General features: G+C 39.0%; 1 protein-coding gene across 1 annotated transcript in view; it reads left to right on the top strand.

The window, feature by feature from the left end:
- Nucleotides 1-14,349, top strand: part of skic3 (SKI3 subunit of superkiller complex) — a 111,788-nt gene that overhangs the window by 85,930 nt on the left and 11,509 nt on the right. Inside the window, exons 31-37 of the mRNA XM_078565414.1 lie at nucleotides 5,376-5,597; nucleotides 7,841-7,913; nucleotides 9,744-9,797; nucleotides 9,938-10,049; nucleotides 12,375-12,503; nucleotides 12,929-13,053; nucleotides 13,751-13,909. Coding sequence (XP_078421540.1) covers nucleotides 5,376-5,597; nucleotides 7,841-7,913; nucleotides 9,744-9,797; nucleotides 9,938-10,049; nucleotides 12,375-12,503; nucleotides 12,929-13,053; nucleotides 13,751-13,909 — 874 coding nt within the window. The remainder of the gene's footprint in view (nucleotides 1-5,375; nucleotides 5,598-7,840; nucleotides 7,914-9,743; nucleotides 9,798-9,937; nucleotides 10,050-12,374; nucleotides 12,504-12,928; nucleotides 13,054-13,750; nucleotides 13,910-14,349) is intronic.

The following is a 14,349-nucleotide window of genomic DNA, read 5'->3' as shown; positions in this document are numbered from 1 at the left end:
CTCAGTGCCTCTTCAGAATTTAGTGTACCAGATCAAGGTCTTTTCTACTCGATTGTAGTATTTTCCTATAGATTTTTGATGTCGCTGAGCACTTGTACACTTTAGAGCACAAGAAAAGACAAAACTAAATGGCTTTGAAATAAGATCTGGATGTCCATGCAGTTTTTAAGCAGCAGTTTCTATTTTCTCTCTTTTTGTGGTGCGAGTGATCCTAGCAAGTTTGTATTTATTGTCCTTATGTAATTGATCTGATGATGATGATGATAGGCTTTCTTTATGATCCTACTACGATCGTACATTCTGCGATCAAAATGTGCCAGCAAGGAAGCAGTTGGTTTTGAATGCAGTGGCAGGAGTGCTGATCAAGCAAACTGCTCTGTCTTAGGTTATTAGAGCTTTTTGATTTTTGTTGCAGTAAGCTACACTCATCTGCATGAATGCTGAGTATTGTACCACATTTCTGACTTAAGTTTTGCAATAACAATGGCGACTTGAATTTATATGGCACCTTTTAATGTAATTCAACATCCAAGGTGCATCACAGGAGTGTTATAAAGCAAAATTTGAAACCAAGCCATGAAAGGCAATATTAGGGCAGATGACCAAAAACTTGGTCCAAGAGGTAGGTTTCAAGGGATGTCCTCATGACAGAGATTGATAGATTTTTGGATAGTAAGGGAATTAAGGAACATGGGGATAGGTGGAGTTGAGGTAGAAGATTAGCCATGATTATATTGAATGGCAGAGCAGGCTCAATTTCTTATGTTCTTACTCTAGCAGGAACTTCAAGAAAAGGCGGAAAAGAATTGATATAGTACATTGTGTGTGTATATGTATAGTCCAAAATATACTATTAACTGATCAGGCAACCTAAATGACTTCATTAACCTTTTCTTATTTTTGTTTGTTATCCTAAGAAATGTAGGGTAGAGAAATAAAAGGAATGCTCAACTATTAGAAAGCACAAGATAAAAACAATGAAAATTATGAGCAAAGTGACATCAGTGACTACAGCTTAACCATTTCTCCTGGAACATGTTTTTCAACTTCCATGAACTTACCTATCTTTTGTTTGACAATAAGGATCAAGATTTCTTGTAAATGTGTTTTTAAATTTTTATTAAATTTTTGTGCTCATAAAGTCAAATTGACATGAGTGCTGGGTAATAAAACATTTTCCAGTTTCAGCCATTCAGTGTCAACATTAAACACTATTAGGTTAAATACAGGACAGCCATCTGCAATGTAAATGACCTACTTTATCCAAACAATATGCTTCAGCTTCAGACTCCATTTCAGATGAGCACTCCTCAATGCACAACTATGATAGTTCATTAACCACCCATACTTTTGTCCTTTGAATGAGATTTTATTTATTCTTCCATGGGATGTGGGTGTCGCTGGCAAGGCCAGCATTTATTGTCCATCCCTAATTGCCCTTGAACTGAATGGCTTAATAGGCTAAAAATCAACCACATTGCTATCAGCCTAGAATCACATGTAGATCAGACCAGGTAAGGATGACAGATTCATAGAAACATAGAAAATAGGAGCAGGAGTAGGCCATTCAGCCCTTCGAGCCTGCTTCGCCATTCATTGTGATCTTGGCTGATCATCCAACTCAATAGCCTGTTCCCGCTTTCTCCCCATATCCTTTGATCCCTTTCACCCCAAGAGCTATATCTAACTCCTTCTTGAAAACATACAATGTTTTAGCCTCAACTACTTTTTGTGGTGGCGAATTCCACAGGCTCACCACTCTCTGGGTGAAGAAATTTCTCCTCATCTCAGTCCTAAATGGTCTACCCCGTATCCTCAGACTGTGACCCCTGGTTCTGGACTCCCCCACCATCGGGAACAACCTTCCTGCATCCACTCTGTCTAGTCCTGTTGGAATTTTATAGGTTTCTTTGAGATCCCCCCCCTTCATTCTTCTGAACTCTAGCGAATATAATCCTAACCGACTCAATCTCGCCTCATATGTCAGTCCCACCATCCCAGGAATCAGTCTGGTAAACCTTCGCTGCACTCCCTCTATAGCAAGAACATCCTTCCTCAGATAAGGAGATCAAAACTGCACCCACTATTGCAGGTGTAGTCTCACCAAGGCCCTGTATAATTGCAGCAAGACATCCCTGCTCCTGTACTCAAATCCTCTGGCTATGAAGGCCAACATACCATTTGCCTTCTTTACCACCTGCTGCACCTGCATGCTTACCTTCGGTGACTGGTGTACAAGGACACCCAGCTCTCATTGCACATTTCCCCTCTTAATTTATAGCTATACGGATAATAATCTGCTTTCCTGTTTTTGCTGCCAAAGTGGATAACCTCTCATTTATCCAGGTTATACTGCATCTGCGATGCATTTGCCCACTCACTCAGCTTGTCCAAATCACACTGAAGCATCTCTGCATCCTCCTCACAGCTCACCCTCCCACCCAGCTTTGTATAATATATATTGTGAATAGCTAGGGTCCCAGCACCGATCCCTGCGGTATCCCACTCGTCACTGCCTTTCATTCGGAAAAAGACCTGTTTATTCCTACTCTTTGTTTCCTGTCTGCCAACCAGTTTTCTATCCATCTCAATACACTACCCCCAATCCCATGCGCTTTAATTTTACATAACAATCTCTTATGTGGGACTTTGTTGAAAGCCTTCTGAAAGTCCAAATAAACCACATCCACTGGCTCCCCCTCATCAACTCTACTAGTTACATCCTTGCAAAATTCCAGTAGATTTGCCAAGCGTGATTTCCCTTTCGTAAATCCATGCTGACTCTGTCCGATTCTGCCACTGTTTTCCACTTGATCAGCTATTAAATCTTTTATAATGGACTCTAGAATTTTCCCCACTACTGGCATCAGGCTGACTGGTCTATAATTCCCTGTTTTCTCTCTACCTCCCTTTTTAAATAGTGGGGTTATATTAGCTACCCTCAATCTGTAGGAACTATTCCAGAGTCTATAGAATCTCGGAAGATGACCACCAATTCCTTCCATAAAGGACATTATTAAACCAGATGAGTTTTTACGACAATCCACAATGGTTTCATGGTTACCACTGCTGAGACTAGCTTTCAAATCCAGATTTTCTTAATTGAATTTAAATTCCACCAGCTGCCATGGTGGGATTTACACCAGTGTCCCCAGCTCATTAGCCTGGGCCTCTGGATTACTAGTCCAGTGACATTACCACCACACCACCATCTCCCCCAAATTGACAATTGATATCAGTTTAGAACAGCTTTGTGACGTGGGTAAGAAAAACAGAAAATGCTGGAAATACTCAGCTGGCCTGGCAGCATCTGTGTAAGGAAAAACAGCGTTAATGTTTCAGCTTGTTGACCTTTCATCAGCTGAGTGTTTCCAGCATTTTCTGTTTTTAAGATTTAAAATTTCCAGCATCTGTGGTACTTTGCTTTTGTAACATGGGCCCCTGCCTACTATGAACTAAATTGAGAACCCACCCAACTTATAGTGTAAACCATTTGCAGCCAGTAAAGACAGGAAATCTTCAGCCCCATTAGTTTTGGCATGATTTTAATTCCATTTCCAAATCTAGGAGCAGGAGTAGACATTTAGCCCCTTAAGCCTCTCCTAGCATTCAATGAGACCATGGCTGATCTACAGTTTAACTCCATATATCCACCTTTGTCCCATATCCCTTAGTACCTGTTGGCTAACAAAAGTCTATCTATCTCAGATTTAAAAATTACAATTGATCCAGTATTAATTGCCATTTGTGAAAGGAAGTTCCAAACTTCTCTCACCCTTTGCGTGCAGATGTGTTTCTGATTTTCTAGATCTAGGTTCTAATTTTTAGACTCATGTTCCTGGTCCTAGACTCCCCAACCAGTGGAAATTGTTTCTCTCTCCCTGCCCAACTGCTCCCTTTTAACATCTTGAAAATTTCAATCGGATCAACCCCTAACCTTCTAAATTCAAGGAAATACAACCTTAGTTTGTTTATGCCTTCTCATAATTTAACCTTTTGAAGTCCAGATACCATTCTGGTATATCCAAGCTGCACTCAGCCTAAGACCAGTATATCCTTTCTAAGGTGTGGTTCACAGACCTCCAGATGTAGCCTAACTAGGGCTTTGTATAGCTGAAGCTTAACTTCAAACCTCTTGTATTTTATGCCTCATGATATAAAGACCAGCATTCTATTAATCTTTTTGATTTTCTTTTCTGCCCCTGTTCATGACATTTTAATGATCTATGTTCCTGGACCTCCACAGTTCCTAATGATTCACTTTTTTGAAAGTATACTGGATCTAAAAAGGACAGAAAAACAAAGTGGATGACCTCACATTTGCCGCGATTCAAATCCATTTGCTACAGTTTTGCCCATTCACTTAGTCTATCAATATCTCTTTGTAATTTTATGCTTCCATCTACACTATTAGAATCACAGAGTGCAGAAGAAGCCCTTCAGCCCATCGAGTCTGCACCAACACGTGAGAAACACCTGACCTACCTACCTAATCCCATTTACCAGTACTTGGCCCATAACCTTGAATGTTATGACGTGCCAAGTGCTCATCCAGGTAATTTTTAAAGGATGTGAGGTAACCCGCTTCCACCACCCTCCCAGGCAGTGCATTCCAGACCGTCACCAGCATGAGAATGCTGCTTATCTTTGTGGCATTGACAAATTTGGATATGTGGCTTTCTGCCCCATCATCTATGCTGTTAATAAACATAGTGCAAACATTGAGGCTCCAATACAGGTCCCAACTGTTTGAGGGGGAAGGAGGCAAAATAGCAACTAAAATTATTCCTCCTACCAAAATGCACCACCTCACTTTTATCTATATTAAAATAATTTGTTAATTATATGCCCATTTTGCAAGTTTATTAATGTATTCTTGTTTTTTGTTGCAGTCTGCCTTGGCATTAACTATATCCTCCAATTTAGTGTCATCCACAAATTTTGAAGTTGTACTTCTGATTCCCAAGTCCATATTGTTTATGTAAATGGTTAACAACAGTAATCCCAGCACCACTTCCCATATTTTGCCAGCCTAAGTAACTACCTTTAACCCCTACCGACCCTTTAATTGGTCATTCTGTCTCATTGTTGTTTTTGGACCTGTGTTTTGGATACAAAATGCTGTAAGATTTACTCAATGACAGTGGCAGCACTTGAAAAATAATTCACTGTATATAAAGTTTAAGAGACAAGGCACCAAGCGAATTCTTCTTCCTCGGTCCTTTCTTGCTTTCATGTATTTAATCATTTTAGATGTATTAGATAAATAGATGATGAAAGGCTGTCAATCTTGAATGCTTGCATTAGAGAATAGTATAAATTGCAAAGTTAATTTTGTTCTGTTAATTCAATTTTTTGTTTAATTTGTTTAAAAGTTCCATGCTGAAAGAGCCCAGTTTGGAAAGTCTTCAGGCTTTGTGTGCTCTGGGCCTGTCGAAGAAGGATACCACCCTCACTACAGCAGCACTTAATGAACTGTTCAAACATTCGGATACAATCAATTCAACCTATGAAACCTGCCTTCTTTCTTCAGGGATGTTTTCTTTGCAAGCTAACAGTGTAGCTGTGCAGAGACAGGCAGCCAAAGCTATTCATAGGTAAGGAAAATGAATGTAAAACCCACACTTTAATATACAGATGAGAATTTGTAATTTTTGTACTAAAAACAGATAATTTGAAATGTGTGTGACGACCTTTAGTTATATACATGTAGTATAATTTATATCCTAACAACAGAATAATTACCATATATACTGCTTGTGCAATTTTGATTATTTCTGTTATTACAGTAGATCCTGTCTTCATAGCTTCAACACTACTTTTAACTCTCAGCATTGCTATCTATTTTGAAATTTTAAATGTTGGGACACAGTCTAATGAAAAGGCTGAAATTTAGTTGGAATTCAAGTACTGTTCAAAGCTATTCCAAATTTGCCCTTGTAGCTTGACATTTAAAACATTTGGTTTAAATTACATTTATTACTCCTAATCATTCAGAATTGCATTTGTATTTGATGCTTATCTTAAGGGGATTAATAGAAAGCTAAAGTTTTCCTTATAAACCATTATGGAAGAATTATATAACTTATTTAATGTTTAGAGTAGTTTAATAGTGTGCATTCAGTGAAGGACTGCAGAGATGCATCATGATGTGAATTTCTCCAAAATCATTAATGATCACTTAAAATAAAACAGATTTTAATCAAAAAAATTGAGACATGAACAGAATGATTGATTTACAAAACTGAATCAATTTTAAGGACACACCCGAGAATTTGGGTGAATTTATGTACATCAGAAAGCAAGCTGTACAGACTCAGTAATCTAAATATTACAACTTCATCAGAAATAGCTAGAAATAAGTGCAAAGTTCAATTGAAACTTGTGTGTTGAGTGCATGCAGTTTTACTTGGTGAATTTATGATCATTATTTACAGCTCCATCCTTTCCCAAAGCTGAAAGGGGAGAAGCATGGGAAAGGATAGGAAAAACAAAATGATAGCAAACTAAAGTGATGGCATGAAATGGGGTCTGCAGGCAAGTGATGAAGCAGCTCCAGCATCTTACCAACTGTTCATTGACAGTGTAAGTAGTGCTGATGAGTTACAAAGCGAGTGGCCTTGTTTTGCATATCAGGGTATAATCTTTCATAGGCCAGAATTGCAGAGTGGCTGGAAGGAGGTGGGAACAGGTAAGAATGTGCAGTTGATCACAGGTGCCTTTAGCATTATGCGGAATTTAATCTATTCCGTCACAGCAGGAAACATGATGGTCAGGCCCACTTTTTAAAAATTAATCCATGGGATGTGGGCTTTGCTGGCTGGGCCAGCATTTTTTGCCATTCCCTAATTGCCCTTGAGAAGGTGGTGGTGAGCTGCTTAATCGCAGGAGAGGCTGAGAGACAGTCTCAGGTGTGGAAAAATCTCTGAATAAGTCATGAGATGGAAAGGGGCCCAAGTGAGTTTATGTCAATTGGGCCCATTAATAAGTCAATTGACACTAATTATCCCTGAGCCTACTGGAATTTAATGATGGAATTAACTGGAAGCCACATGGCTTTCCCATGCCTCCTGAAGGCTGCATGGCAACCCTATTGGGTTTGCTGCCTGGGATGGGTACGGTTGGCAGCAGATGCAGGGGTCCCTCATTGTCAGGTGTTATGTGCCCAATCAAGGGCCCCAGCATTGAGAAGAGGGATAGGCTGCTGAAAGCCAACCCCTGTCCTTGCCTCTGCGACCCCCACTCACCTGAATCCAAGGACCCAGCAACGATCCCCAGCGAAGTCTCTGGAGCACAACCAGGAGCAGCCACTGTTCCTGGTGGTGCTGCCATCAATGGAGAGCAGCCGGCCTGGAGAAGGTCACTGGAGAGCTGAGAGGCAAATTTGGTTGCACCTCGCTCCACTGAAGCGACATGGCTTTCCCACCAGTTCTCCAGCCGGTGAGCAGAACTCACATTGGGAACATTAAATTCCACCCCTTGCCTATGCTGCATGTCCTTATGGCAGATTTCACAGCATTATATCTGGTCTCTGCTTACCTGGAACCTGTGAAGACTGTTGCCTTCAGTCATTGCCAGTTATTGTTGGTGGCATCTTAGTTGGTGTAATATAAATTCTCTAATCAAAAAGTAGATTCTGCATATAAGCTTTATTTTACCCACTTCTTGTTGCTGTGAGAAGTGATCTCAATTTTGAAATTTATTGACTCATTCGTATTTGGGGAGTCTTATGCAACTTCCAGGTCTCAATATCATGCAACCTAAACTCTTCAAAAAGTGTATATGTAGGTTAACTGTAAAAAAAAACTCTATTACAAACATTTAAATAATTCCTTCCCAGCAATCCAGCTGACCCTGCTCTTTGGACATTATTATCCAGACTTGTTCCTCAACATACTCCCCAAATGGCAAAAGTAAGTTATTTATATTTTTGTTTAAAATCCTGTTGTTAAAGGATATATTTTTTTCTGATACTTTACTAGCAAGAGAACTCCTTGTGTTTTGGGTAACTCTTGGCTGCTTATGGTGAGGTAAATGAAATACTTTAGGTAAATTGTTTGGGAATCACAACAAATTTTGGGGTTGATGGTGTCAGACGAATAGGACAGCACAGAAGAATGTGATTTGAATGGACAAACACATTCGACTTCCGTGCAGGAGGCCCGCCTGATCGATTTAAGTGCCTCTCAAGCACTTAATCAGCCAGCGTTGGGCCTGCCTCGCGACTTAGAATCCTCTAGGCAGAAATCCCACCTGCCAAGAGGTGCCAGCCAATCAGGCCAGCAGCTCCCCATTGCCAGCAGCGCCACTGGGAGTGGTGGTTGCTGCCAGTGGTGCTCCAGGGATTTCACCAAGGATCATTGTTGAATCCTTGGACTTGTGAGAGAGGTCGGGATGGAGGTTGCAATATTAGTCTACTTGTACAGAGATTAGAATATTCTACCATGATGTGCACCAGTTACTTGCTGTTACAGTAGTTAAAAAAAAAGGGAGAGATATGACACATATTATGTGTTAAATTGTTTCCTTGGGGAATTGTGGCTTGAAGTATAGTGTCTCTGCAAAATTCATAGCTGGAAATGGAGCTGATGTCTCCTAACAAACCTCTATGTATATCATGCTCTTCATAAACACCATGCATCCAGAGGCATCCGATAGTCACCATGCTAATCTGTTCATCACTGGAAGATTCCAATTAATCTGTAAGCCCTTAGCGCACCAGAAAACTCTCAAGGATGCTAATTATAGTAAAGCCAAAGGGAAGGTGATGAAGCACAACCCACATCCCAGTATTTTCTCTGTACTGGATGAGTTACAAATTTCTCTCAGCTCTATTTTTTGTCCATGGGCAGTTTACATTTTAAAAATCATGACTTGCATTATGCTGGAAATTTCTCTAGTTGAACTGACAAAAGTTGTGAGCGACCTGTTTGTTTCGCTGTGTGATACATTCCTGTTGGCTGTGCACATTCACATCTTGGAGAGAACATTGTGGTCATAGTGAGTGAACTTGAGGCACTGCTGAAAAAATTCTAGGTTGTTTATTTTTCTTTCCTTGAGGTCTACACAGCTAGATTTCTCCCTTGCCCAATAAGCAGTTCACCACACCCCTAAATTCCAGGTATTGCAAGAACTCCTACTACCTCCCTGCTGTTAATTATATATTAATTGTGTTTAATTGTATGCAGGCAGTGGACATTAACTGGGGATTCACTTGTGCTCCTACAAACAGACACAGGATGGAATTTTACAGCCTCCAAGATGGGGAAGGGCCGTAAAATGCAGCGAGCTGTTCAAAAGTCCATTGACTTGGGCGGGACCGTAAAATCCTGCTAGCATAAAATTCCATCCACAGACTGGAACTTTGGGTTAGGAGGTATATATTTGTAATATGCCACTCTATACTTTCATAAGCATTTATGTATAAAGATTGGCTCCAGTACCATCCTTCACCAGCTGGCTGTCTGGAATATAACACCCACATACTCAGAAATGCCTCCTGCTCTAAAGCAGTCATAAGAGCATATAAGCTGCACCAGTACACTCTTTGTATTAAGAGGTGTTCCTGCAAATAATTCATAAACAAATGTAACTAGTTCATCAATATGTGTAAAACTCTTAGTAGAGAAAAAGATACCTGAATTGAACTGCTAAACTTTGGTATTATGTCATTTCAGTTTTTAATGTAGTGTTATGAGCAGAAACAGTATCTTGACCTTCTCAAACATTTTTTTTCTCTGTAGGCTGGGGCAGTGGCTGGCAATATTGCACAGATTCTAAGTTCTCATCATGCAAAGGTAAATTCAAACACAAGCAATAATTATGCTGTTTTTTGTTTATTTTCCAGACTAAAATTTCAAATTGCAACTTAGAAAAAAAACTTACACTTTACAAACATTCATGGTTTATTGTGTCTGAAATTTGATCTCTCTTCTAGAATGCACTTTTGTTCAGTGCTGTAAATCAGTTGGCAGCAGGTAAACATGCAGCAGACAATAAAAAGGATAATGCATTAAAGACTATTCAAAAAGCAGTCCACCTGTATCCAGGTAAGAATACCAGTCTGTATTTCAAATTAAAGCAGTATGTGTTAAAATAGCCTTAGGTTACCAATGGGGAGATTTTCTATTACATTCAAAATATTTTGACAGTTCTATGTAGTATGGTTTCTCCGTACCAACTGTTTTGTTTCCTCCATTATTAGCATTAGATATTCTTTTGTTTATCCAGTTAGTCATGAAATCTTCATGTTACCCTTAGTTTGGCTTCATGAGCTACTTGATATGAGTGTTGCTTTGCTTTCTTTGTTGTCAAAGCATAGCTTGGGCTCTAACTCTGGGTTCATTTTTATTGAAAATTCAGCGAGATTCTCCATTATTGGAAGGCAATTTCTTTTTTATTCATTTGCTGGATGTGGGCATCACTGACTAGGTCAGCATTTATAGCTCATCCCTAATTGCCCTTGAGAATATGGTGGTGAGCTGCCTTCTTGAACCACTGCAATCTGTGGTGTAGGTACACCCACAGTGCTATTAGGAAGGGAGTTCCAGGATTTTGACCCAGCGACAGTGACGGAACAGCAATATATTTCCAAGTCAGGATGGTGAGTGGCTTGGAGGGGAACTTGCAGTTGATGGTGTTCCCATGTGTCTGCTGCCCTCGTCCTTCTAGATGGTAGTGGTCATGGGTTTGGAAGGTGCTGCCAAAGGAGCCTTGGTGAGTTTCTGCAGTGCATCTTTTAGCTTTTGCAAATCTGCACATATTAAACTTGGGGCCCTCATGGTAAATTTAATAGAAAATTGACACTAATCTACCAAGATTACCAGACTCAAAGAGCTTGATGAACCCTCCAATGGTCCACAAGATGTTCCAATAAATCCATATCCTTGGTTCTGTTATCAGTACAGATTTCATGTCTCTGTATTGGTTATCAGTCTGCTTGACACTGAACATATTGGCCATGAACTCACTATTAAGTATGACGTGACTCTATTTATCTAACAGTTTCTAGTGCTGGGTGATGAGCAACCACCCTATACTAAGTAGTGTTGAAACTGAGTCAGCTGAGGCGACAGGTTACCATATCAGCTAACTTTTTTTAAACAATAATATCACAGCGTTACATAGGAATTACAAAATGGAAACACAGCATTCAGCACAAGAGGCCTGTGTTGGTGTTTATCTGTTGTACAAGGGGCAGTCCTAAACCCATGTGCCTGTCCTGTTCACATAATCCACTTTTCTTCAACCATCTATCAGTCATCATTGCCAGTGTCAGTGACTGAAGCAGAGGCAATGTATTGTTAGCTTCTTTCAAATCACCGTATCCACTTGAGGTAGTGCATTCATGGCTTGTGAACCTGATCCCCAAATCCTGCTACAAAAACAAAATACTGCGAATGCTATAAATCTGAAATAAAAACAGAATATGCTGGGAATACTCAGCAGGTATGGCAGCATCTCTGAACTCTGTCTGCTGTGGGTCTGGAGTCACATGTAGGCCAGAGATGACAGATTTCCTTCTGAAGGACATTAGTGAACCTGATGTGTTTTTACAACAATCAATAATAGCTGCCATAGTTACTATTACTCATACTAGCTTTATATTACAGATTTATTAATTGAATTTAAATACCACCAGTAGTGGGATTTGAACCCATGTCCCCAGAGCATTAGCCTGGGCCTCTGGATTACTTGTTTAGTGATATTACCATTACGCCACCATTTACTTCCACAATTGTTACAAGTGTAAAGAGGATTATAACTAACCAAGGAATTAATTTAAATATGATTTTTCAGTACAAACCACAATGCAGATAGTTTTTAAACCTTGAATTATGGCTTAATGTTTCTACATGTAAAATCTAGAAATAACCATGTATGTGAATCAGGCTTTTTTGCATTCACTGCTGTGCTTAATTTGCTTTATCTTCCTGCTTTGCACAGCACTAATAACATACCTAGCCATTAAATGGCCGTTCAGCCACTTTAAAAGCACAGAATAACCATTATTGCAGATAAACCTTGATTGGCCAAATTTCTACCAATAAGGCTGATGACATCCAATTGAACAAACATACCAAGTGAAAAACTGAAGTAACAAGGATTATTATACTGCTGTTTTTTTTTTAAATGGCTTGATTAAGATTTTGGCTTCTAAAATAAAAAAATCTCTCCTTTTGTCATAATTTTATTTTTAAGATAAACTTAGCTTTAGAACTCAATTTTTAGACCTTGAAGTCTGCTTTACTGCTGATATCATTCTGCTATATTACATGTTGTAGCATACAAAAATATTGAATGCTGTTGCCTGGTACTTAGGGTGATATAAGTAATTACCTTTTTTATATACAGGACTAACTTTTATTTTGCAGACGATCCTGCTGTTTGGGCCAGTTTAATGGCAGCCTGTCACATGGAAAATACATTATCACATTTACAAGATACAAAACGAAAGCAAACAGCATTAGAGGAGATGTTTGTTACAACCATCACAGAAAAGGGTAAGTGATGCATTTTACAACTTTAACTTACATGGTAAGATGTCTATAAAGATTTGTCTGTATTCTTTCATTTCAGTGTTCCATAAACTCTGAGCTGAACTTCAAATCCAATCGATCACTAAGACTGTTTGCTTCAACATGCATGTAATTGCCTATCCATCCTTTTACCTCACGCTCACTATTTCTTGAAATTTTATTCGTACTTTCAGAGCCTTAATTAAGATTTGCCTTCTCCAGTGTCATTCTTGCATGGCTCCCTAGTGTGCCTACTAGTCATAACATGTATAATGTTTGTAAATTTTTCAGTTGTCTTCTACATTAGCCTGTTATATCTGTTATCTGTGCTATTCCTTAGTTTTGTGGTATTTTTTGAGGGGAAGGTGTTCTCTTTGGTATATCACTCTTATATTTGTGTTATTTTATAGTCGAAATGGAGAAGAGCATACCAGCTCTCTACCTTCGAGCCCTGGAGAACTGGTCTCTACAACAGGCTGCAACTGGATTAAAAGAAATGGGCAGGCACTCTGAAGCTGAAGCCTTCTGCACCAAAGTATTGTATAATTCAAACAGCAGCTTCATATATATGCAACAATATATTGTTCTGCAGGTTGATGACTGTATTGATAATTTTAGGCCAAAAGATTCCAAAACTTGACAACAAAATATATACTTATTTCCGTGAATTTTTTTTTAAGTCTGTCATCTTGAGTACAGTGACCTGGGTGTTCATTTTATTGAGGCATTACTGCCATCAGTCAAAATTTTGGTATGTGGTTTCAGATCTAGAGACTTAAGAAAATGTCCTATCATCAACTCTAATATACTACTGACAGTTTATGATTTAATGTAACAACAACAACCTGCATTGTACATTTAATGTAGGAAAATAATGCAACATGCTTCACAGAATCCCTGAACTCCTTCCCTAATAGCACTGTGTGTACCTACCCCACAAGGACTGCAGCTCAAGAGACAGCTCATTACTACCCTTTTAAGGGCAGTTAGAGATCAGAATAAATGCTGGCCTTGCCAGCAATGCCCACATCCCATGGGTAATAAAGAAAACACAAATGTAATTGGACAAAAATATGATACTGATCCAAAGAAGGAGATATTAGGAGGTGTGACTAAAATCTTGGTCAAAGAACTTAAAAGGAGATTTCTGAAGGGAGAGAGGAAGTGTATGAATTAAAGATGTTCTTTAAATCACCAAGCACTTTTTTTATTGATGGACTCATTTATCCTAGGTTCTAAAGAGACACCCAGACCACCCAATGGTATTCTTATTACTGAGACAGGTTCAATGTGAACAGCTCTTGCTTTCACACCAGCAGCTTCCAGATACAATTTTAGAAGAGCTGAAGAAGGCTGTGATGTCGAACTTCACATCAGTAACAGCTTGGCATGTATGTTTTGTTTGTGGTTGTGACTTGCTGTAATCATCCTTTTCAAGTTTGATTTATTGTTATGGTTGTCTAAGCACTAGGTTTCAGGGCAGGAATCTAAAAAAAAAACTTTTTTTGTTTATTATTCTGTTCATTGGACTCTGTATTCCAGATGAAAACATCCTTAACCTAAAACATCAGCAATTTTAAACCTCAGTATTCTGTACTCAATCATTGTTTTTTTTTTGCAAATTAACATTCTGAGAACCATCTAAATGTTATTTTTAAGAATTGTCATGTAGAGCTGAAAAATAAAGGATCTTGAGTGGAGCATAAAAGCTAGCATGGACTGGTTATGCTAAATGTCCCCTTTCTGTGCTGTATATTCTATATAGTTCTATGCAAGAGTGAATGTGTTGTACTGTCTCTTTAGAAATATTTTCATTAGCTTGTGGTCTCTT

Source organism: Cetorhinus maximus, chromosome 2 (genome assembly GCF_964194155.1).
Source record: "Cetorhinus maximus chromosome 2, sCetMax3.hap1.1, whole genome shotgun sequence".
Classification (NCBI taxonomy): domain Eukaryota; kingdom Metazoa; phylum Chordata; class Chondrichthyes; order Lamniformes; family Cetorhinidae; genus Cetorhinus; species Cetorhinus maximus.
Note: the sequence above shows the minus strand (reverse complement) of the source record. Positions and strands in the feature narration are given on the sequence as shown.